Raw genomic sequence first — 26,317 nt, forward strand, 5'->3', positions numbered from 1 at the left:
TCTGTGGTCTGCCCTTTCCTCCTGTGGTTCTCACCAGGCTTCTGGAACTGCTCCCTTCCCTTTCCCCTTCAGTCTGAGGATACTGGGCCCCCTGAGATAGCAAGAGCAGGGACCAGTGTCCATCTGTATTCGCTATCATATCCTTTTATTACGAACTGATAAAACATGTAAACTATTTTCCTGAGCCCTGTGAACAGCTCTAGCAAATTAGTTGAACCCAAGAAGGTGGTCATGAGGACCTCAGATTTATAGCTGACTGGCCAGAAGTAAAGGTGAACGTGTGACTGGCATCTGAAGTGGAGGGGGAACACTCGGGAACTGAGCCCTTAAACTGTGCAATCTCGTGCTGTCACCAGTTAGTGTCAGAACTGAGTGACACTGTAGGACACTCACCTTGTGATGCAGAGAATGGCTTGATGTGGGGAAAACTTCCACACATCTGGTGTCAGATATGCTTGAGTTTGATAGTAGTATGAGAGTTAAAGAGGAATGTAGGAGGACAACTCAAATTTTTTCCTACTCAGAATATATATGTGTATATATATATAAAGGGTTATAAGAGAAAAGAAGAAAAAAAATTAGAACCATTGGCATAGGAAAAAGAAAAGGAGACATGTCCATGTTGCTATAATAGAATGCCAAAGCTGTGGTTGGTTCTCTGGTGGACGTTCTTAGAGGAAAGATAAGAGAATCAAGTAAACAAAACAAAACAAAATGAAGATATTGGACCAATTACTATATAGGTATACATAGAAAGCTGGCCTCATATTTTAATATAAGGTATACAGAAATATATAGAGGTATACAGAAGTATACAGAAAGAGGTATACAGAGGTATTTAGAAAGCTGGCCTCTTATATTTTAATCTTAACCCAAACTATGGCAATGAGAGCAGTTTTTTGAGTCCCTCATCTCTAATACTTCCTTGTAAGACTCTTAGATGACTAATGTGCTTAAGTCATTTTCAAAATTCTCCCAGGGCCTACCTGACACAGAGTCTTGCAAATAAAAACACAATACATGTTTGAGACTGAATGCATAAATAAATAGTGTTATACTGGGGATCACAAGATCTTTCAATTTTTTTGTCATTATTTCATCAATTGTCACTTAACATGCCTTAAACTCAATCTCATGATCTCTAAAGTAGAGAAGTCAGGCTGCTTTATTAGGTCTGGAAGCTCTAATAAAGTATTACTTGGATGACTAGAATAACTTTTTTTTAAGGAAGCATAACACATATCTGGCCATAGCAAACACCCACTTCCAACAACACAAGAGAAGACTCTACACATGGATATCACCAGATGGTCAAAACTGAAATCAGATTGATTATATTCTTTGCAGCCAAAGATGAACAAGCTCTATACAGTCATCAGAAGAACAAGACCAGGAGCTGACTGTGGCTAAAATCATGAACTAGTTATAGCCAAATTCAGACTTAAATTGAAGAAAGTAGGGAAAACCACTAGACTATTCAGGTATGTCATATATCAAACCCCTTATGATTATACATTGGAAGTGACAGATAGATTCAAGGGATTAGATCTGATAGACAGAGTTCCTGAAGAACTTTGGATGGAGGTTTGTGACATGGTACAGGAGGCAGTGATCAAGAGCATCCCCAAGAAAAAAGAAATGCAAAAAGGCAAAATGATTGTCTGATGAGGGCTTACAAATAGCTGTGAAAAGAAGAGAAGCTAAAGGCAAAGGAGAAAAGGAAAGATATACCCATTTGAATGCAGAGTTCCAAAAAATAGCAAGGAGAGATAAGAAAGCCTTCCTTAGTGATCAATGCAAAGAAATAGAGGAAAACAACAGAATGGAAAAGACTAGAGATCTCTTCAAGAAAATTAGAGATACCAAGGGAACATTTCATGCAAAGATGGGCACAGTAAAGGACAGAAATGGTATGGACCTAACAGAAGCACACACTATTAAGAGGAGGTGGCAAGAATACACAGAAAAACTATGCAAAAAAGATCTTCATGACCCAGATAATCACAATGGTGTGATCACTCACCTAGAGCCAGACATCCTGGAATGTGAAGTCAAGTAGGCCTTAGGAAGCATCACTAAGAACAAAGCTAGTGGAGGTGATGGAATTCCAGTTGAGCAACTTCAAATCCTAAAAGATGATGTTGTGAAAGTACTGCACTCAATAGGCCAGCAAATTTGGAAAACTCAGCAGGGGCCATGGGACCGGAAAAGGTCAGTTTTCATTCCAGTCCCAAAGAAAGGCAATGCAAAAGAATGCTCAAACTAATGTACAATAACACTCATCTCACACACTACCAAAGTAATGCTCAAAACTCTCCAAGCCAGGCTTCAACAGTATATGAACCATGAACTTCCAGATGTTCAAACTGGATTTATAAAAGGCAGAGGAACCAGAGATCAAATTGCCAACATGTGTTGGATCATCGAAAAAGGGAGAGAGTTCCAGAAAAACATCTACTTCTGCTTTATCAGCTATGCCAAAGCCTTTAACTGTGTGAATCACAACAAACTGTGGAAAATTCTTCACGAGATGGAAATACCAGACCACTTGACCTGCCTCCTGAGAAATCTGTATGCAGGTCAAGAAGACACAGTTACAACTGGACATGGAACAAGAGAGTGGTTCCAAGTCAGAAAGGAGTACATCAACAGTGTATAATGTTACCCTGCTTATTTAACTTATATGCAGAGTACATTATGAGAAATGCTGGACTGAATGAAGCACAAGCTGCAATCAAGACTGCCAGGAGAAATATCAATAACCTCAGATATGCAGATGACACCATACTTATGGCAGAAAGCAAAGAAGAACTAAAGTGCCTCTTGATGAAAGTGAAAGAGTGAAAAAGTTGGTTTAAAACTCAACATTCAGAAAACTAAGATCATGGCATCTGATACCATCACTTCATGGCAAATAGATGAGGAATCAATGGAAACAGTGACAGACTTTATTTTTTTGGGCTCCAAAATCACTGCAGATGGTGACTGTAGCCATGAAATTAAAAGATGCTTGCTTCTTGGAAAAAAAGTTATGACCAACCTAGAGAGCATATTGAAAAGCAGAGACATTACTTTGCCAACAAAGGCCCATATAGTCAAAGCTTTGGTTTTTCCAGTAATCATGTATGGAAGTGAGAGTTGAACCAAAAAGAAAGCTGATAGCTGAAGAATTGATGTTTTTGAACTGTGCTGTTGGAGAAGACTCCTGAGAGTCCTTTGGACAGCAAGGAGGTCCAACCAGTCCATCCTAAAGGAAATCAGTCCTGAATATTCATTGGATGGACTGATGCTGAAGCTGAAGCTCCAGTACTTTGGCCACCTGAGGCGACGAACTGACTCACTGGAAAAGACCCTGATGCTGGGAAAGATGGAAGGCAAGAGAAGGTGAAAACAGAGGATGAGATGGTTGGATGGCATCACTGACTCAATGGACATGAGTTTGAGGAAGCTCCAGGAGTTGGCGATGGACAGGGAGGTCTGGTGTGCTGTAGTCCATGGGGTTGCAAAAGTCGGACATGACTGAGTGACTGAACTGAACTGAACTGAACTGAACTGATACATATCTATGGTATCAGAATTCAGTTCTAGTCGACCAGCCATATCCGATTCTTTGCAACCCCATGGACTGCACGCCAGGCTTCCCTGTTGGTCACCAACACCCAGAGCTTCCTCAAACTCATGTCCATTGAGTCAGTGATGCCATCAAGCCATCTCATCCTCTGTCATCCCCTTTTCCTCCTGCCTTCCATCTTTCCCAGCATCAGGGTCTTTTCAAATGAGTCAGTTCTTCACCTCAGGTGGCCAAAGTATTGGAGCTTCAGCTTCAGCATCAGTCTGTCTGATGAATATTCAGGACTGATTTCCTTTAGGATGGACTGGTTTGATTTCCTTGCAGTCCAAGGGACTCTCAAGAGTCTTCTCCAACACCACAGTTCAAAAGCATCAATTCTTTGGTGCTCAGCTTTCTTTATGGTCCAACTCTGACATTCAGACATGACTACTGGAAAAACCATAGCTTTGACTAGATGGACCTTTGTTGGCAAAGTAATGTCTCTGCTTTTTAATATGATGTCTAGCAATCAGAATCCACTCCTAAAGTTATACTGGTTGACAGCTTGCTTGCCTGCATAACAACAAGAAGCCAGGGGCCTGAATAGCCCCATAAGTGAGTCAAGTTAGCTGCAAGGAGAACTTCCACAAATGGAAAGGGTAGTGTACCACAGAAAAGGATTCAGGAATTCTTGACTAGGAGTTCCATCATTAAGTTATAACACAACCTTGTGCAAGTTACCTTGTCTGTTACATCCCTGCAGCATGTGTCTATTCCTTCTCAGTTGCCTGAGCTAGGAATTTGTGAGAGGCAACTAAGATACTGATACATGTCCTTGAAAGGGAGTAAAAGCGTTTCCCTCCCCAAAGCTGAAAAGGACCCTATGAAGAGCCCTACATAATGCATCTGACTACTGAGATATAGAGAGATGAGTAGGGGATGGTTAACAGGCCTTAAAAAACTCCTTTCTTCATCTAACAGGCACCCCTGGGGCACTTAAAACAGTGACACATTGGGGAATTTTAAAATGTATTAAAGTACAAACAAAATTCAGGAAACATGAAGAAAATAATATGAGGTTCCATCACACAATGACAATTATTATGGATTTTTTTTTATGATTATGAGCAGTTTAATGTGGGGTGTATTTTTTGGTATTTTAATGTCTTCATTTTGGGGAGAGAAAGCAGGTATGGTGGTTATATTAAAACTTTTTGAAATAGAGAACTAATTATATGATGAATATATTCTGACACTATCCTTTTTTCTTTTTTATATAGAAAGCATTTTCCCTCAGAAACACAATGTTAAATGGCAACATATGCTCTATTGTTTCCCTGTTGTACCAGTTAGGCTAGACTAGATTATGCTGCAGTAACAAACAACTCTTAAATCTCAATATAATAAATATAGGCTTATTCTTGGTCATGTTCCATGCCCACCGAGGGTCAGCCAGGCGCCCTGTTATTTGTTGTTACTCAGAAACCCAGGCTGATGTAGAAATCACTATCTTGAATGTTGCAGATGAAAACAGAAAATACAGCAAAGCACAGGCTAGCTGTTATATATTCTATCTCAAAGTAACACACATCACTTATGCTTACATTTAGTTGATCAAAGCAAGTCATATGACCACATTTATGACCTAATTAATCATAGAGAAGTGCAATCCTATTGTGTACACAAGAGCAAGAGATCTAGAAATGTGTGAAATAACACTAATGACTACCACATTCACCATGGAGAATGATGGGAAAGGGCCATATCCTTGGCTACATTTAGTTTTATCTGAGGTTTTAATTTTATAATATTAAGGTTAAGGCCTTGAAGGCCCATCTTGGGTGACTGAGAAGTCTGGATTTTCACAACAACAGGAATAGGCACTACCTTTCCCAGAGTTCTCTAGAAAGTTAGGGGTAGAAACCTGGAGTGGAAAACCCAGCCTAGAGCTGCTGTTACTTGAATTACTGAGCCCTTTTGGGCACTCTCACAATAATCAGGCCCCACTTCAGTCACTGGTCAGTGAGGCAAAACCAGCAAGCTCTTCCTTTCTTAGGTGGGAAGCAAGAATAATTATTTGAATAAGAGTCTTGCCAGAAGTATGTATGTATGACACATATCTCAGTGTTCACAGTAGCACTATTTACAACAGCCAAACATGGAAGCAACCTAAGTGTCCATTAATAGATGAATGGATTAAGAGGATATAGTGTGTGTGTGTGTATACACACACAATGGAATATTAGCCATAAAGAGAATGAAATATTGCCATTTGCTGCAACATGGATGGACCCAGAGAATATTATATTTAATGAAGTAAGTCAAAGAAAGACAAATATCTTATGATATCACTTACATGTGGAATCCAAAAAAATAAAATACAAATGAACTTATTTACAAGACAGACTTACAGACATAGAAAACAAACATGATTACCTAAGGGGCAGGAACTAGGGATAAGTTAAGAGTATGGGATTAAGATATACTACCATATATCAAGATTGCCGGGAGAAATATCAATAACCTCAGATATGCAGATGACACCACCCTTATGGCAGAAAGTGAAGAGGAACTAAAAAGCCTCTTGATGAAAGTGAAAGACGAGAGTGAAAAAGTTGGCTTAAAGCTCAACATTCAGAAGACAAAGATCATGGGATCCGGTCCTATCACTTCATGGGAAATAGATGCAGAAACAGTGGAAACAGTGTCAGACTTTATTTTGGGGGGCTCCAAAATCACTGCAGATGGTGACTGCAGCCATGAAATTAAAAGACGCTTACTCCTTGGAAGAAAAGTTATGACCAACCTAGATAGCATATTCAAAAGCAGAGACATTACTTTGCCAGCAAAGGTCCGTCTAGTCAAGGCTATGGTTTTTCCAGTAGTCATGTATGGATGTGAGAGTTGGACTGTGAAGAAAGCTGAGCGCCAAAGAACTGATGCTTTTGAACTGTGGTGTTGGAGAAGACTCTTGGAGTCCCTTGGACTACAAGGAGATCCAACCAGTCCATTCTGAAGGAGATCAGCCCTGGGATTTCTTTGGAAGGAATAATGCTAAAGCTCAAACTCTAGTACTTTGGCCACCTCATGTGAAGAGTTGACTCACTGGAAAAGACTTTGATGCTGGGAGGGATTGCAGGCAGGAGGAGAAGGGGACGACAGAGGATGAGATAGCTGGATGGCATCACTGACTTGATGGACGTGAATCTGAGTGAACTCCGGGAGTTGGTGATGGACAGGGAGGCCCGGTGTGCTGCGATTCACGGGGTTGCAAAGAGTCGGACACGACTGAGTGACTGAACTGAACTGAACTGAACCATATATAAAATAAACAACAAGAATTTACTGTACAGCACAGGGAACTATATTCGGTGTCTTATAATAACCTATAATGGAGAAATATCAATAACCTCAGATATGCAGATGACACCACCCTTATGGCAGAAAGTGAAGAGGAACTAAAAAGCCTCTTGATGAAAGTGAAAGAGGAGAGTGAAAAAGTTGGCTTAAAGCTCAACATTCAGAAAAGTAAGATCATGGCATCCAGTCCCATCATTTCATGGCAAATAGATGGGGAAACAGTGGAAACAGTGTCAGACTTTATTTTTTGGGGCTCCAAAATCACTGCAGATGGTGACTGCAGCCATGAAATTAAAAGACGCTTATTCCTTGGAAGAAAAGTTATGACCAACCTAGATAGCATATTCAAAAGCAGAGACATTACTTTGCCAACAAAGGTCCTTCTAGTCAAGGCTATGGTTTTTCCAGTAGTCATGTATGGATGTGAGAGTTGGACTGTGAAGAAAGCTGAGCACCAAAGAATTGATGCTTTTGAACTGTGGTGTTGGAGAAGACTCTTGAGAGTCCCTTGGACTGCAAGAAGATCCAACCAGTCCATTCTAAAGGAGATCAGTCCTGGGTGTTCTTTGGAAGGAATGATGCTAAAGTTGAAACTCCAGTACTTTGGCCATCTCATGTGAAGAGTTGACTCATTGGAAAAGACTCTGATGCTGGGAGGGATTGGGGGTAGAAGGAGAAGGGAATGACAGAGGATGAGATGGCTGGATGGCATCACCGACTTGATGGACATGAGTTTGAGTGAACTCTGGGAGTTGGTGATGGACAGGGAGGCCTGGCGTGCTGCAGTTCATGGGGTCGTAAAGAGTCGGACACGACTAAGTGACTGAACTGAACTGAACTGATTATGGAAAAGAATCTTAAAAACTATATATGTATTTCTGAATCATTTTGTTGTACAACTGAAACTAGCACAATACTGTAAATCAACTATACGTCAATAAAAATTAAAATTAAAGAAATGAAATTAAATATGTCCAAAGGACATGCTCAGAGCAAGTCCCAAGACTTCATCTTCTGAGATGATAATGAGTAAGAATATGAAGGCCCAGGATTGCTCCTGGAAAGCCAAGAACCTAACACTGTTCCCCAGTGGTGGTTTTTGGGGGTGAGGCAGAGCTAGGGTAGCAGACTGTGTGTCAGAGAGTGAGAGGCTAGCTTGGCCTAAGAACTTCCGGTGGGCTCTGTCCTCAGACTTCATGAAGCTGACGTAGGAGTGGGGTGACATTTTATCCCTTAGCTCAGGAAGAAGTATTTGGTTGGCAGAAAAGTTTGTTCACGTTTTTCCACATCTTACGAAAAACCCTAAATGAACTATTTGACCAACCCATTACATTTACTGTGGAAGGAGGTGCAAAGCCTGGGAGAACCCCAAGGTCAGGAGACAGCAAAATTTTTATGTAAAGGGCGAGATTATAAAAAATTTAGATTTTTATGGACTATATCGTCTCTGTTGCAATTACTCAACTCTACCATAAGAAGCAGAGGAACAGATGAGAATTTAGGAGAGAGAGACAATATGAAAATGGAAAGCATGATTAAGTTTTTTTTCATTTTTTAAAATTAATTAATTTATTTATTTTTTATTATTATTTAAATTTTGTTTACATAAACAGGTGGGGATTTGACCCCCTGGCCATGGTTTGCCTACTCTTTTTTTTTTATCGATACACACCAGTGGGTAGGAGAGTATTAACTGGTTGATTCTCATTAATAGGTGCCTACTAAAGTATGACAGATGTTCTAGAAATCATTATAAGTTGTTCTCTTTTGAATTGGCAAACTCAACTAAAATTAAACAAGATTTTTTAGTAGCAAGCTTAATTTGGTCAAAATCAGTCACTTTCTTTTAAACTGATCATAGATAGAATAAGCTAAAAGAAGTAGAGAAAAACAGCTAATAAAGGAGACAAAACCAAATACCCAATAGTAATATCTCACTTCACTTCATTGATTAAGTAGATATAAAATATGTACACTTAGAAGAAGCCAGGAAATAATGCTGTGACCATGCCCTTAAGAGTGGTATAGACTGTGTGTACAATGCAGAGGGAAAAACAAACAGGGCTGAGCTGCAGATAGAGTCTTACAGACTAAGAAAGGGAGTACAGTTCAGTGTATAGGCATGGGCTCTTACTGGCATACTTGGGTCCATTTTCTGGCCCATGCATTCACTGTCATATGACCTTGCACAAGTATCTCCTTGTCTCTGAGACTGGAGATGGTGGGAGGAAGTACATACCTCGTAGGGCTACTGTGAAAATTAAATGTACCTCTAGAGTGTTTAGAACAGTGGTCTGGCATTAAAACAATAATAATGCTAACTTATTATTCTATAGTAAGGCAGATCCTACAAGAAGTTTGAGCTTCAGTCAGCAAGAAGGAACGAGGAGGGCATTCCAGGCAGAAGACACAACGTGAACAAAGGCGCAAAGGTAGGAAGGAGCACGGCTTGGGGACAGGAAAGGGAGAAGGATGGCCTGAAAAGCCATGCAAAAGAGCTCAAATCTAATCAAGAGACAGGAGATTGGCCTGATGATGAAAACAGTGTAGGGGGAATCAGATCTTGCAGTGTGTGCTGCTCCCCTCAAGGGGACTTCCCAAAGCTATATATATATATAGCTATACATATCTATCTATAGTTCTCATTGGGTGTTGGCAATGAAACAAGATATTAGATAAGTCAAATACAGCTCTTATAATTTGTTCATTTTACTGAGAAGTAAAAATTATTTTTTCAAGAAACTTGTTTGATTTTATCAAGTAATTTCTTGGCTACAAGTTCGGGTTTTTTTTTTTTTTTTTTTTACCCCCTCTAGATCTACTCAGATATTCATTACTTCAGAATATACAAAGTGGTAGATCCTGAAGTCACAGATGCCCTTTTGTTACTGAATGGTTGACAGGCAGGGAGTTGAGGGGAAAACATCTTGCTGAAATAAACAAAAAACCCTAAATAGTCTACATGCAAATCTGGAGTGGCAGCTGCATGGATGAGCAGGTATTAGACAAAGCCCTGGTCATTTGGACAACTACAGTGACCAGAAAATAGATGGCCACATACTTGTATTTTCAAAGGCTCTAGGAAGTCTGACCAACTGACTTACTCCAGGCAAGAATGTCCCCCTCATTTCTTGATGCCTGTGATGGTTTATTTTATGTTAATTTGGCTAGACTCCTGTGCCCAGCTATTTGGTGAAATGTTAGTCTAGATGTTGCTCTGAAGGTATTTTGTATAATAGATGTAATTAACATTTACCCTCAGCTGATTTTAAATAAAGTAGATTACCTTCCATAATATGGGTGGGCTTCATTCAATCAGTTGAAGACCTTAACAGCAATCAGAGAAGGAGGAATTCTGCCTCAAGATTATAATATAAAAAATCCTACCTGAGTTCCCAACCTGCCAGCCCTACAGATTTCATACTTTTCAGGCTAAGAATCTGCCTGTAATGCAGGAGTCATGGGTTTGATCTCTGGGTTGGACAGATTCCCTGGAGAAAGAAATGGCAACTCATTCCAGTATTCTTGCCTGGGAAATCCCATGGACAGTGGAGCCTGGCAGGCGACTGTCCATGGGATCCCAGAGGAGTTGGATGTAACTTAGTGACTAAACAACAAGTGGTTCTGTGGTTCTGTTCTTCTGGAGAAGCATGAAGTGCCCCTCATCCCCAGCAACACATTCCAAGTTTTCTTGGCTGTCCAAACACTTGGCCCCAGATCTATTCTCTTTCTATCCCTCAAATCAGTATTTCCATGTCCTGTTCCCTCTTCTTCCCAGGGGATATTATTCCAAATGTTAAATCAGTTCTCAATAAAGAGTTAAAAACTGACGAGCAACTTTTTAGGGAAGAACTTTTAAAAAGCATCTACTGAAAATCTAACACAGTTGTATCTGCTTTGACAAAACCATAATACATTATACTAAATAAAAATAATTTTTCCTTTAATACTTCGCTAGTGATCATCAACCAAGTTCTATATTTTATGCAGCTCTAAACATGATTAGAAATACGTCAATCAATCTGAAAAGAACTTTGAATGCAATCAAAACAAGTACTAATAGACCATAAAATAATGTCATGTACATATGTACATGATAAAGATGAACAGAAATACAGATAAACAGTTTTTTTAAGATGAAAAACATCCCCTCCACACTTGTTATTATATGGCCAAGGCCCTCAACTCTTCCCACCCTGCACCCAAGGCAGACATTATTCATCCATCTATCACCACAGTTTGCATCTAGAAACGGTCTCCCAAACTATCCTCATCTCTGCTCCAGGCATTCCCTGCACCTGACATGAGGCTTGTTTGCCCTCCTGGATTTGATCTAACTTTCTCAATTTACAGATGACAAAACTGAAGCACAGAGAAGAGGCAGATCTTACCTAAGATTATGTAGCTAGATCACAGAAAAATTTAAATCTAAATTGTCTTGAATTTTAATTGTGACCTCTTTAAATAGATATTTCAGGTATAAAATAAAGAGAATAATGTAACGAACATCCGTATACCCACTACTCAGTTCAGGAGGTTAAATTTTATGTTTATCAGTTCCATGCTATTTTTGTACTTCTTTTGTACTTTGTACATATGACTGTTTCCCATATACACTATTTAAGGTTGTTTGCATGTTTCTCTACTTTCTGTCATTGGTAACATGCTATCTATGTCTTTCTGCATCTGTATTTCTTCTAAAAATTATATTGTTCAGATTTATTCATCTCAAAAATACATCTAGTTTTGGTGCTTTCATTTTAATTATCCTCTAGTCTTCTTATTCATCTTTTCTCTTTTTGATTCATATTTGATTATTTCTAATTTGTCGCTGTTATAGGTAATAGTACCAGGTACATTCCTATCTGTATCTTCTATGATATATATCTAACTGGTCCTGATCTCTTACTACTCTCAGGTAAGTGTCAAGGAGGACTGAGGGAGGAAGAGGAGAGGCATCACTTTCACCTCCCTGACTCTTCCTCCAGGTTAAAAGGTAGAGAGTGTAGGTAAATAATTGTGGAGGGGCAGTGGGTCGGGCAGGAGATGGAGAAAATGAATCCCATTTCTTTAATTTGACTTTTGATCAAGACAGTTACTTTATTTTGAATTTCAGACAACCATTAAAAGAGAGTGTGAGATTCCTCTCTTTATAAAGGAGCTCTACTGGTTAAAAATGACTGTGATACCCTCACTTTATAACTGCAATATTCAGACCATGTGGCAGGTCACAGGAGAGACATTTAGGTTGGCAGCAAGCCATTGAGTAATCAATTCCTCAAACAGGTGTTTCTGCCTTCATTATTCAGATTCTAAACTCTTCCCCTACAATATTATGTTTCTAGGAAAAGACTTGAAAACTGATCGACAGGCTCAATTAACCCACAGGCATGTTTTGTTTAGTTTGTTTGCTATTTGAAATACTTTCAGCTAGCATTTAATAATTAAGATATTTTATATAAAAATCTAGATTTCCATCTTCTCTGGCAATGTAAGGCTAGTGCTAAACTGACAGGGAAAATGCTCTCCAATTTGTCAAAATCCCTCCCCTCCCCCACTCCCTATTTGGTTAGGGACAGTTTTTACTCATTTCATCACTGGCCCAATAGGCATCTGAGTTTATTACTTCTGTGCTCAAGTTTTCACTATTTCTTCCTTATGCTGAGCAGCTGAAGGAATCACTTATTCAAACATTTTGACCTCATGAAATTCAGCAAATATTGGGCCTCTATCATGGGAACTCACCTGGAGGCCAAGGAGATCAATTTATAGGAATACAGGATTTTTGTTTCCCAAGAAACAGATGTTTGTATCAGAACTTGCAGTGTTGATCTGAAAGTTGTCTCATGATTCAGAAAAGCTCAGGCAATGGGATGTCAAGCACAGCTGGCTTAGGCTGCCTTTCTTCTCTGGCACTGGGTCCAGGAATGAGTCTATAGCGAAAGGATGTATTTTCAAGAATCTCTTTCAGGGAAGTGGTGGAGACAGGGAGGGTGCAGGAGCCTCTTTTCATTTCATTCTTTTAAGTCATATTTTGTGCTTATGAACTGCCATGTGTGACAGATAAGCCAAATGCAAACCCTGGTATTTGAAGGTTTTGTAGCGTTATTTTCATAATCACTGTCCCTGGAATCTGGGGAATATATTCAAAAGAATTCAAAAATAAACAGTTCTTAATATTCTGAGCAGCTGATAATACCTAGTTATTTAGAAGTGTCTACGAATTGCCTATCATTATTTTGGTGAACTCATAAAGTCATGTGTGCACCATGTGATCCCTAGATTTCAGGCAAAGGAAGCTTTCCCAAGAGAGCCAGAAATCCCCATTTTACAATGTGACCTAGAGCCGTGGATCTCCAACAGACCACTTCCCCAGTGTCCATGCTTTTCGTCCGATGAAGCTGAATGGTTTCAGAAACGCTGCTTCTCCTGACCTCTAGATCACTTCCTCCCTCTTCCACAAATTCCAGCTCCAAGCCTTTCAATCTCGTGAAGAGACTTCTACATCTCCAGAAGTACCCTTAACCCACAACCCACAGTGTAGTTAACGACTATTGCAAAAATCCCAGCTGCTGACTGTGTCACAGTAGACTATCTTCTTTTTGCTGTTAAATTTAACCATGTTTCTAATTTGAGCCCAGATCTTCCGTGCATTATTTTCTAGGAGTGCTCAGGAATATAAACAGACAAAAGGCTATATAGTTGTTCTGTGGCTATTCAACTGACACCATCTTTATTTTCCAAGAAAGGAATGGAACAATGCAGGATTGCAAGAGAAACTAAATGCCACTTAGCAGGAAGATTCTGCCCAGCCTATTTGCCCTTTGTGCAACAAAGCAGAGGTTTTATTTCTTAATTTAATCTGGGAGAGAAAAGAAGGTGAAACAGAAAAGAAAAATCATGATTACTCACGGCTCTGTCCACTTCTCTCCTTACCATGGCGGCAGATCTTTTTGTTGCATCTGAAAAAGAAAAATTCCAGGGGTGGGTTAAGGAAACTGTTCTATTTATAGGCGAAATAATGTCAGAACAAAAAGTAAATCCAAATAAATCCACATAGAGAAGCATAAATTTCCACCATGGTTTGAGACCTCAGGCTGGATACAAACTAAAACCATACCCTTAGGAGAAAATTGTGAAGAAAGAAGGCCTCTGCTTACTTCCCATTTCCTTGTCTGCCAGGCCCCCAGGTCCTCAGAGGCTGAGGGACTGCTAATTTGGATATTTGGCCCAGGAAATACTTCTGAAATTCTCTCTCCCTGTTCTACTTTAGTCTTGAATACCACTTCCTTCCTGTCTTCCCTACACAGAGCAGAAGGTCTAATCAATAAATCTGCACTAAGGTGTAATTGACTGATACTGGTTCAAAGTAACGTTGGGAGCAGAAACACAGGTTCACAAGACAGGTCGCGGCTCATCATTGTTTCCCTGGCTTTATATCTTTATCAAGCCCTGATTTCACACATTCCCTCTTATTCTGATTTTCTTACAGGGTTCAATACCCATGTGCTGCAGTTGCTTGGGTTCCTGAACTCAGTCCATCCCTAAACTGCTTTTGTTCTGCATATTAGCTTTTTAGTAACTCCTTTGTATCCATCTTGACCTTGGCCCAGATTTAGAGGGCTTTTATCCAGCACTGCAGTCTCCTCCAAGAGCATTTGTATTTGAAAGGGGTCAGTGGCTAAACTATAGGAATTGCCCTTGAATGTTGGAGATTCAGTGAAGGACTCTTAACGCCTGAGGTCAGTGCTGTCATTTTCTGTGGTTCTCATGCAAACATTAGTCAATATATTTGGCCTTTGGTTTAAATCTCTGCAAAGCTCTGGCTCAGTCTTTTAGGGCAAAATGTGCTGCACAGGCTAGTACTGGTGGGCAAGTTGATTATTAACAGTCCACAATGAGACGGGCATAGAAATAAAGTGCGAACATTAGACATTTTTATAGTAATTCTTCTAATATGTTAGATTTTTATGATCATATTTACTGAAATATCATATTTACTGAAATATCATATTATGTTTATTAAATCCAATAGAAATTAGAAATACTTCTCTATCCCATACAGTAGCTACTAGCCCCATGTGACTGTCAAACACTTACAATATGTGAGCACTAAAATATGACCCAGGACTTGAATTTTTGTTTAATTTAAATAACCACATATGGCCATATTGTATAGAGCAGGTTAGCATACATATCTGCATATCAGAGATTCAAAGTCTAAAATTTTATTGAACAATTTTGTTGTATATGCCAGGTAATGTTTTAGACACTGGACATATACTGATGAAAAAGAGAAACCATAGTCCTTGAATTCATGGGTACTTGTGTACTCCCTTCTAAGAGAGCAGATCCCAAAGCACAAGAGTTACAGAGGAGGGCTATTACGTAGCAATGGTGATTTCACTTTAGTTTATTAAAAAATAAATCACTTGAAAATGTATTCACTTAACTCTTATTAGTAACAAATCTCTCCCACTCTAGTTGGTGCCTGAGACTCACACCCAGCTTTGGTGCTACTTACACTTGAAATCGGGATAAGGGATGAGGGGAAGATTTCTTTTCTCCATTCTATCTTTTTTTTTTTTTTAATTTTTTTTAAATTTATTTATTTATTTTTAATTTTTACTTTACAATTCTGTATTGGTTTTGGCATAGATTGACATGAATCCACCACAGGTGTACATGCGTTCGAGATGTGGTTCTACTTCATTTTCTCAGAAAGTAAGGATAAAAAACCCGCTGCTCATTTATGAGGTGCCTAATGGGTTCCCAGGCTCCAAGCCTGGAACCTTGGTTATAAAATACTTCTGAGGGGTACACATGAGGGTAGTATGAGAGGAATGCAGGACTTCCCTGGTGGTTCAGTGGTTAAGAATCTGCCTGCCAGTGCAAGGGACATGTTTCTGATCGCTGGCCCAGAAAGATTCCACACGCTGCAGAGCAACTAAGCCCACATGCCACAACTATGGAAACCCACATGCTCTGGAGCCTGTGCTCCACAGCAAATGTCACCACAGTGAGAAGCCCATGCACTGCAACTAGAGTCTCCCCTGCTTGTCACAACTAGAGAAAGCCCATGCAGCAACGAAAACCCAGTGCAGCCAAAAAAAAAAAAAAAGAATACAGAAGATAAGGTTCTGATAAACTGCATCTGTCATGACTCTCTGAAGTCAGATTTGCAGAAGTGATTCTCTTTAGCCCAAGAGTTTTTGGGCAAGACCCTAAAATTCCTCTACTTCTACTCTTTTTCCCTATCCCATTTTTTTCTCCTTTCCTCCCTCCCTTATTCCCTTCTTCCTTCCTCCCCAACCCCCCTCTTTCTTTTGACAACAGTTCATGGATCTTGGATTCTACAGTAGAAGGTTTGTGGTTACTACCCAAGCTAATGTACACATAGGTCAATAGACAAATAGATGATGATAATATTTCATGGCAGATGAGAATATAGAAGTTAGATTGTAAATGTAGGAGAATAATCACTGAAAAGCCCCCCAGTCCTCAAACAGTGACCACTTCAAATTCTTAGTGAATTATTCCTAGCTGCTATTTCCTTTTCTATAGGCTGTGTATAGATATTGAGAGGAGGCTCACTGGGTGCCTTGTAGGAAAGGACCTGTTTAGGAATGCATCAGATGGGCTTGCAGGTATTCTGGCCGGGATTCAAACACCACAGGCATGCTCTGTCTCACTGTTACAGTGGAATGGGAATAGGTTGGTGAGCCTGTGATGGGCTGAGGGGGGAGCTGCTGAAAGATGACTGAAAGCACCAGTCAGGTGCTTTCTCTACACCAGATGGCCTTACACTTCTTTCCTTTCCTTACCCAACCAGAAGATTCAGGTTCCTGTAGGGCAGAGGATGGCTAAGCCCAGCTCAGACCCAGAATGGGCAAAGGAGGAATGAGAACTAAAGGAGTCCTCATGAAGGATCCTGCCATCCTCCCACCAGTGAACTCTGACTGCACAACCATCTGCATTGCCCAAATAACACTGATCTCATGAGGCTGATGACACTTCTTGGCTCAGAGAACAAAGCAAACCATTTCAGCTACAGAATGAAACACTCATTTAAAAATATTCAGTTTTTTAATTTTTACTTTTATCAATATTTTTATTCAAAAAAATATTGCATCTTATTGAAGACCAGAGGCATTTTCTCCTGGGAAATAATCATTAGGACAAGCTCCAAGAAACTCATGAGCCCTGAGTGGACACAGTGTGAAGCTACAGGTCAGTGGGGCCAAGCAACGCCTCACACTGCAGACACCCAGTCTACTTGGTTACCACGAATAAAACTCACTTACCTTCTCCAGAATACAACTTCTGGCAGAGTCGTTTTCTTAGGGCTACCATTGTGACTATGAACATGAGAGCAATGATGAAGGAGGGAATGAAAACCTGAAGCAGTGAAGATGGAGGGATCTTGGGGTCTTCCATAGGACCTGGCAGAAAGAAAAAGCATCAGAATCCCATGGTATGGTAACTCAGAGGCAAACCAACAATGCAGCCAAGTGAGTGAGTTATAACCAACATGGCCAACTTGCATTGAGCATTTACTCCATGCCAGGTATTTTTCTATGAATGCTGTATGCATAAGAATGATGTCTGTAATAGCTCCTTTACTCTTTATGACCACTCTATGAGGCAGGCTGTACTATAACTCTCGTTTCACTGATGAAGAAAGTGAGGCACAGAGACCTAGCACACTTTCCTAAAATTACACATTAAGTGACATAGCTGAGATATAGTCCAGGCTGCCTGATTCCACATTCCATGTTTTTCACCATTCTTATATACCTATTGTATTATGTTCTCTTTCTTACTCTTCTTTCTTCCTCCCTCCCTTCCTTCCTTCTCCTTCCTTTCTTTCTTTTTCTTCCTTCCTTCCTTGCTGTTTCTCCTTCATCAGCTCTCTTTTTACAGGATAGTCCCTCAGCCCAAATATGTCTCCCCCTCCACCGTTGAGCATTCATGATGCTTAGAATATATCTGATCAGTTATTCAATCTCCAGGATTAAGAGGATCCTTTTGAAAAAACAGAATATCATATCTTAATGTGAATCATTACAGCTAGCCATTTTCTTTTCCTCAGAGAATCAAGGTCTGGTACTGAGGAAGAGATGAGTTTATTAGAGAGGTGGATGAGAAGAGTAAGTTTGGAGGCTGGGGAAAGCCTTGTAAAGCAGTGCTCTGGTTAGAATGAGGGCTCCAGACTGACTAAGGACAGGCCTGGATGGGGGTTCACTACAGGGAGATGGAAGCATACTCAAGTAAACTGTGCCCTTTCCAACAGGCTGAATTTTGCCTTATAGAGTAACTCATAAAGAATAAACATAACAGGGAATTCTCTGGCTGTTCAGTGGTTGGGAGTCTGCACTCTCACTGCTGAGGGCCTGGGCACGGCCGAAAAATACGCGTCATAGCCTGGTCCTGGAAAAGTCTGGCAAAACTGCTCCTGAGGAAGGGCTCAGTCCTGCCCTCTGTCTTCTCCTTCTCCCATCATAGTGCTATCTGAGAACCACAGACAGTTTTAGCTAAGAAGGGACTAGATGTCATTTAATTTGAGGCTCTCATCTTAGAGTTGAGGAAGTAAGGCTCCAAGACATCACTGCTAATGGGCTGGTGGCTCAGTGGTAAAGAATCCATTTGCCAAGTAGGAGATGCCGGTTTGATTCCTGGGTTGGGAAGATCCCCTTGAGAACGAAATGGCAACCCACTCCAGTATTCTTGCCTGGAAATCCCTTGGACAGAGGAGCCTGGTGGGTTGAAGTCCACGGGGTCACAAAGGAACGGACACAACTTAGTGACTGAGCACGCATGCACACATCACTGTGAAGTAAGTGGCCAGACCAGGACTGCAAACCCAGATCTGTCTGATCCAAAGCTCAGGCCCCACAGGTATTTGTCTCTAAGTTTAAGATTGTAGTGAACATAAAGATAAAAAGCATTAAGAAATTTGGTTTATCTAAACGTTGGATAATCCATATTTAAAATTTTTAATTGAGGTATAATTATCATATAACATATTAGTTTCAGGCATACAACATAACGATTTGATATTTGTATACACTGTGAATTATCACCACAACACATCTAGTTAACAGCCTTTATCACACATAACCCATAGTAACTAATATTTTCTTGGAAGTGCTTACTGGGGCTTCCCAGGTGGTGCAGTATAAAGAATCTGCCTGCCAATGCAGGAGACACAAGAGATGCAGGTTCAATCCCTGGATTGGGATATCCCCTGGAATAGGAAATGGCAACCCACTTCAGTATTCTTGCCTGGAAAACTCTGTGGACGGAGGAGCCTGGTGGGTTATAGGCCATGGGTTGCAAAGAGGTGGACACAACTGAGCGACTGAGCACACACACGCAGGAAGTGCTTATTAAGTACTTGCTGCATATAGCACCATAAGTCAAGGAGTTCTTACTGTCCCCACAGCAGGAGATGTCCTTACCTCAGTGCCTTTATGCAAACCCTTGTCCTGTAAGGTTCCCTCATAGTTCCTTCCAAACACAAATTCTACTTATTCTTAAAGATTTTCTAACACTGAACATGCAATAAGACATCAGTCTGCTTAGCATGTAAGTACATGAAATTACAAAGACTTTTGCAAAGTCATCTCTGAATCCCCTATAGAGCCAAGCACCAGCTACATGAAAAGTGTCAATAAGGATTTGCTGGACTGAATCGACTCTCTGTCCATCTAGTCTACCTTGCCCAATCTTTCTTATCATTAGTTAAATCTTGTGACAGACTGCTGAATCCATTCTCTGTTTCTTCTCTAGTATTAGCTCGGTGTTAGCTGGACATATGGTTTTGCTGAGACTACATGTCTAAGCCTTCCCTGCAGTTAGGTGTGGCCAGCCATGTGAACTAAGTTCAGGCCTAGAGAATGGCTTTTTTATGTCTTGGCCTTCAAACACTGGGTGTACTTTTTTCTTTCTGTGGGCTGAAACATGAATGTGGCAGTGACCCAGCTTTGACAGTTCAACAGCGTAACATCCTGGAGCGTGCCAGAGCAATAAGACGGAAAGAACCTAGATTACTGAACGACTTTGCAGAATACAGCAACTTACCTGCTCTGACCCACCTTCTATCTCTGAATGTGACATCAGAGAGAAGTATACTCCTGCTTTAAGCTACTATATTTTGAGATCTCTTAGCCTAAATCCTAATGCATATTATTCCAGACTGTTTTATAATAATTGCATGCTATTTAACAATGAGATGTCCTGATGCAATGGGAAAAATACTGGATCTGTTCTTATCCACAGTCTCATGCACTTATAAGGAAACCAGGCTTCTTGCTGGACAAACCATGTTTGTTTGTTTGTTTGTTTTTTCCTGTTTCTATCCTTTCTGACTGCTAAGGACTTTACATATTTCATTTAGTCCTCATGATAATTCTATTAGGTATCTACCATTATTTATCCCTACTCTACAAATGAGAGGCTGAGTTCTAGGGTGGCTCAGTCATATGTTCATGTTCTCAAAGCTAGGAGGTAGCAGAGAGAGGATTTGAAATTCTAGTCCATCTGACCTCAAGCCCGTGCTCCTGAGCACTGCCAAAGAGTCACCTCCAAGTCTCCTGGGAGAGCTTCTCTGACCCCCCTACAAGGGTCTTGTTATAGTTATTTCTTGTGCTCCCATCTCATTATATTTCCTAATGAAAATGCATCCCTGGTCAAGCGGAAGGAACCCTGTTTCAAAAGGAAAATGGTGTCACTGCTCCTTAATTTCTGATTGAAAATTAGGATGTTCAGTCATCTATTCTGGAGCTACTGGAGTACCTCCCACCCCAGAATCTCACTGCTGTATGTGTTTTCTTCATTGACTTCTGAAGAAGTATGTGTGGGTCACAGATGTCAGCAATGAGCAGCCAATTTATGAGAAAGGGCACAGTCATAAGACAACTTAAAAATGTCTTTGAGAAATAGGAGCAAGGAACCCATGGGAGGATGTTTGACTTTGGTCATTTTGTTGCCGGTATTTGTATCACAAAACTAGGCAATCATTTGTACCACACAGACTGGCAGCTGGGATGATGGGACTGGGATAGTCCAAGAGTAAGTCTCCAAGTCATTAGTCTTACATTTACTGAGCGCTTACCATGGGCAGAGCACTCAGGTTTTGCTTTAGTTTGGATATAAAGAAGACTCGTGTGAACAATTAAAATGCATGGAAAATAAAAGAGCAATGAAAGAGAAAAGATAAGCACAGTTGCAGACAAGCAAGGAAATAGGTCTTAGGAGGTGAGATGAGGGAAAGATTCCTTGTACTCTGGAGATACCTGAACTACCCTGAGAGCTGGTGAGGACAACGAAGAATGATATTTTGTGGAAGAAACTGCCTGAGGAAAGAAGTCACGGCGACCAGAGAGGTGCAAGTAGGTTCAGAGAGTACAGGGTGAGGAAAGGGTATACCTGGAGCAGAGGACCCGTGTCTGGGGGCAGGAGGAATATAGAGCTGAGAGGGACTCTCAACTCAGAGAATCTAACTGCACCAACACTGCTCCATCTCCCTGCTGGCTGCATTCATCAGTGCTCTCCTAGGAGACCCCACAGGTACCTCCCACAACTGTTGACTTTACTATTATTAGGTCTCTCCCATGGAGAGAAGGGCCAGCTTACTTCATTCTCAACTTCTCACTGCCTTAAGGCTTCTAGACAAATGGTCAGTCTGCCCTTCCACCTCTCTACTATGAAGAGAAAAATACTGATGTAATCAGTGATGACAAGGGTAGGTTGTAGTTATTTCCAAATTCTTCTTATCCAGGCCCTTGTTTCCCAGTGAAGATCCTTATGTAAGAGTCACTTTAGAAAACCATATTTCATCCAATATTGGCCAACACTTAACCAGACAGAAAATTCTACATAACAAAGGAAAGTTGACTAAACAATTCTTGCAAAAACTAATTCCCCTGGGATTATTAATATTTGAGCCTGTGGAGCTCTGGTTTCAAATTAGTTATAGCTCAGTTTTTATAAGGTGACAAGTCTGGTGGTCTTAGTTGTCATAAAAGAAGATATAGAGAATGTTGAAAGGTCAACTTGCCTAATTTATTATTTTCACTTAAAGTTCGTTCTCAAAATGGTACACTTATAATGTCTTCATTTCTGTCCATATCCTTAGCATGAATCTTCTCTTTGCCTTCTCATTTCATCATAATAACTTAGAAAAAAGCTGGGCTAACTTTAGTGTTGGAATTGTGTGGTGAAGTGTGGGGAGGTGGGGAAATGGGGGTTTGGAATGACATTGGAGCTGGCTGCTCTGAAAACTATATCAGGGAGTATTTTATTTTCTAAGGAAAAAAATGCTAGGAAATTAATGATGAGATGGGCACTGAGTCATTTCAAAGTTCTCCAACTGGCCTGTGGATCAGTGCCAGTCCATGACAAAATTTAATTTGAGATAGAGTGGTATCTCTGGTGCCTCAACTCATTTTCTGTCTGTCCCACCCACCTGATTTCAGCCATGGCTCAATATGGCTGAATGACGGGTGGTTCTTTGCAGGTTCTAACTCACTCCAGCCATGACAGCCATGCCTCAACAGTGTGCTGCTTTTGTGCCAGGGCTTCCCCAGTGCTGAGGGTTGTTTCCTCTCATCACTTTTTCCAGTGACCTACTTGTAGAGTCTTTGCTTCTCCTATCCACAAATTTAGGTTGCCCTGGATTAAAGTTCCAGCTCCCTAGTGGCCAATACTTCTACCAAGGATGCTGTGTACCAAGGGGCATGTTCTACCACATGTAAAGTTATAGCTACTGCCTAGTCAACTCGAGCTCTATCCACTGTCAGACCAGCGGGCAAAGCAAAGAATACTAATACTGGTAGAGGAGCTGATCTTGATTCCCATGTTGCTGCTGTTCAGTCTCTCAGTTGTATTTGACTCTTTGTAACCCCATGGACTGCAGCACGCCAGGCTTCCCTGTCCTTCACCATCTCCCAGAGCTTATTCAATCTCATGTCCATTGAGTCAGTGATGCCATCCAACCATCTCATCCTGTCATCCCCTTCTCCTCCTGCCTTCAATCTTTCCCAGCATCAGGGCCTTTTCTAATGAGTCAATTCTTCTCATCAGGTGGCCAAAATATTGGAGCTTCAGCATCAGGCCTTCCAATGAATATTCAGGATTGATTTCCTTTAGGGTTGACTGGTTTGATCTCCTTGCAGTCCAAGGGACTCTCAAGATCTTTTCTTACATCACAGTTCAAAAGCATCAGTTCTTTAGTGCTCAGCCTTCTTTATGGTCCAACTCCCACATCCATACATAACTGCTGAAAAAACCGTAGCTTTGACTATATGGACCTTTGTTGGCAAAGTAATGGTTCCCATGAAGAATTCCAATGCTGCTACACAATGGAGGCAGGGAAGACTGTCTGGAACTCAGGGATCCACTGATTCTCTGAGTCTTGTTACTTCCATACCCAGTGATAACAATGAAAAGGCAATTGTAGCAACTGCAGTCTGCTGAGGATGAGGCGACTAGGGCTCAGGTCTCCCAGTGTTGAAAATCTGAATCACCCCCACACTCTTCCTTCCCTCCACCCTCAAGGGGTGCCTCCAGGCAAACAAACTATTCCATCTGAAATGCTGAGTGAGGGAAAGCTAGAATGTATGCTGATGAGAGAGATGACAAATATCAACTATGGGTTGGGATCAGTTGCAGCAGCAGAAACTGTAACTTGTTTCATGAACTCTGGTATATGTATCTTGTGCAGTGATAGTAGCTATTTCCCTGCCCAAAGGCTTGGAAAGGCTCGGAGACAGTGGTTTGAATACAAGGCATGAAGGGACAGACCTGAGCAGTGCAAGGGATCGACTACCGTCGTCCTGCCTCACTTTCTCTCAGCCTCTCTTCTGAGTTTAGCCACATACTGGGTAGAATTCTGGGTGGGCCTCAACTCACTTCATGGTCAGTGACTCCCTCAGGTGAACACATTGCTTTCTGCCCTGAAATGACTTTGATGCCATAGATGCTGGGGGAGCCCTCTCAGCCCACATGCATGCATAGCTCACAGCAGAAGGAAGTTACACTCCTGGGGACAACTGCTCACCACTGGGGGTGAAAGCAAAAGATTAGTCCTTCAGTCTGAAGCTCTTTGAGTAAACATCTTAGGAGATGATCTATACACTTCTCACGAGATTCTTGAGTATTTCAGCTTCTACTGTTCATGCCAACAATTGGAATAATGCACACTTCTATTTTCTCTTCCTTCTTTCCTGTCTTAATTTTTGAATGTCTCACTTCTGCCCCTTGGGGTCACCACCTAAATGCCTGCATGCCACACAAGTCCTCATCATAAGTTCTTTTATCTAACTAAGATAGAAGAGTAAATAGTGGAATATAATGATAATATAGCAAATCTTCTGTAAAGTCAAATTTAATCACTATTAAGGACTGTCTTTGTTCTGAAATTATATCCTTTATTGGTAAGATAGCAGAATAATGGCTCCTCTTAAAGATGTCCATGTTCTGAAACCTATGACTGCATTACCCTACATAACAAAGGATTGTGCAGATGTGGTTATATTAAGGACCTTGAAATGGGAAAACTATCCTGAATTATCAGGTTGAGGTACGTATTGGGGGGCGGAATCTAATGTAATCACAAGGGTCCTTAAGAGGTAGAAGAGAGAGGCAAGAGAGTTAAAGAAAGAGATGTGATGGCAGAAGCAGAAATCTAATGCTGGTTTTGGAGGTGGAAAGAAAGGCCATGAGCCAAGGCATGCAGGTGCCTCCCAAAGGTGGAGAAATCCAGAAAATGAATTCTTAGAGCCTCTACAGTCCCGTGACAAATTGATTTGAGCCCAGTAAAGCTCTTTTCAGACTTTTGACCTCCAGAAGTGTGAGCTAATAAATTTGTGTTGTCTAAAGCCCACAGTAGGGACTTCCCTGGTGTTCCAGTGCTAAAAAATCCACCTTGCAAGGCAGGGATATGGGTTCGATTCCTGGACAGGGAACTAAGATTCTACGTATCCTGGGTCAACTAAGCCTGTGCGCTACAACTAGAGAGTCCATGCATTGCAAGGAAAGATCTGCATGCCACAACCAAGGCCTGACATGGCTAAACAAATATATAAAATTCTTAAAAAAAAATAAAGCCCATGATGGTTGTGGAACAATAGGAGACTTATGCCTCTGCAAAAAAATGACGTCTTATAAAATGATTATGATACTAAATGTTAGCTGATACTAAATGATCTGATACTAAATGTTAGCTGTTCTTATTTGTCAAATGAATGTTTTTAGCAGATAAAAAATTAGCAGACTATGAGAACTGTTATAAATTTTACTTATGCATGAAGTTCTAAAGTATAGGATTCAGCATAGCCAGAGAAGTCTGTAAGTGATTTTTTTAAAGAGGTCAGTTTTCCTGGAAAACTCTAAAACCACTTGGCTGGCAGAAAAGCCAGCAAAGTAATATTCATACTGCTGACGCATGGCATTATGCCTGAATCAAAGAGATCAGCCCTTATGCTGGGTATTTTCAGTTTCCTCTTTGGGTCCATTCACTGCACACTCTATTCTAAGCCCTGAGAGGCTGACCTTATGAACGTATCAGAGGAATTCCTTGTTCTCTGACCTCACCTGTGTTCTGCCAGTGGGAGGCTCCAGCAGGAGACTGGAGGGTGGGAGAACAAGGTTGGGGCATCCATTCATCACCTTCTGTTCTTGGGAGTGGCTGCAAGTGGCAGTACCCCTGTACTGGAGGCCCCAGGTCCCTTTTCCAGGTTCCAGCAGACTCTCCTGGAGGCAGGCGCGGTACAGCTCCAAGACTTTTGAAGTCCCAGGTGCTCTATCCTACTTTTAGTAGTTTCTCTAAACCTTAATCACTCCCTTTATTACACTCTTCTCAGGTTACTCATTCTGACTGTGTCATCCATTTCTTGCCTGAACCCTGATTGGTAGAGCTAGGAAAGGTGGGCAGCTCTTACCTTGGACAATGGTGGCTGAAGTGAGTTCCTTCACATTGGCATTCCAGAACACACAGCTGAAATTCCTGCCGGGGTGTGGCTTTAGGCGCAGAACACTGGTAACCTGGTAGAGGCCTTCAGAGGTCTTGGTGTGGCTGGTGTTGGTAGGAATACTGATGTTTGGCCAAGACACTTCTGCCAAGGGATAGCCTTCAGCTTGGCAGGTGAGCTCTACCTCATCTGTTCCTGGGACCTTGAGGTAGCGAGTGTTTATTTTCTTGTAGGAAGCTGGGACAAAAAAAAAGAAGAAGAAGAAGAAGAAGAAGAAATAAGTCTCTCATTTCTGATTCCTATAGATCCCTATACGTAATGTCTTATGAAATAAATTATCATTATCAATATTAAATAAAAATGGTTTTAACTTTTAAAACATTTCCTGTGTCCCAGATATCATGCTCTTTTAACATCACTGAATAATTTAATT

At 40.9% G+C, this 26,317-nt stretch overlaps 1 protein-coding gene across 1 annotated transcript in view; it reads right to left on the reverse strand.

Moving 5' to 3' along the window:
- The window catches only part of LOC120860224 (programmed cell death 1 ligand 2-like), a 67,606-nt gene that overhangs the window by 1,826 nt on the left and 39,463 nt on the right, over positions 1-26,317 (reverse strand). The window contains exons 4-6 of the mRNA XM_040236006.1: positions 25,855-26,121; positions 17,215-17,352; positions 13,823-13,872 (exon numbers count right to left, since the gene is read on the reverse strand). Of these exons, the coding sequence (XP_040091940.1) occupies positions 13,823-13,872; positions 17,215-17,352; positions 25,855-26,121 (455 nt within the window). The remainder of the gene's footprint in view (positions 1-13,822; positions 13,873-17,214; positions 17,353-25,854; positions 26,122-26,317) is intronic.

This window comes from Oryx dammah, unplaced genomic scaffold, assembly GCF_014754425.2.
Source record: "Oryx dammah isolate SB20612 unplaced genomic scaffold, SCBI_Odam_1.1 HiC_scaffold_11050, whole genome shotgun sequence".
Classification (NCBI taxonomy): domain Eukaryota; kingdom Metazoa; phylum Chordata; class Mammalia; order Artiodactyla; family Bovidae; genus Oryx; species Oryx dammah.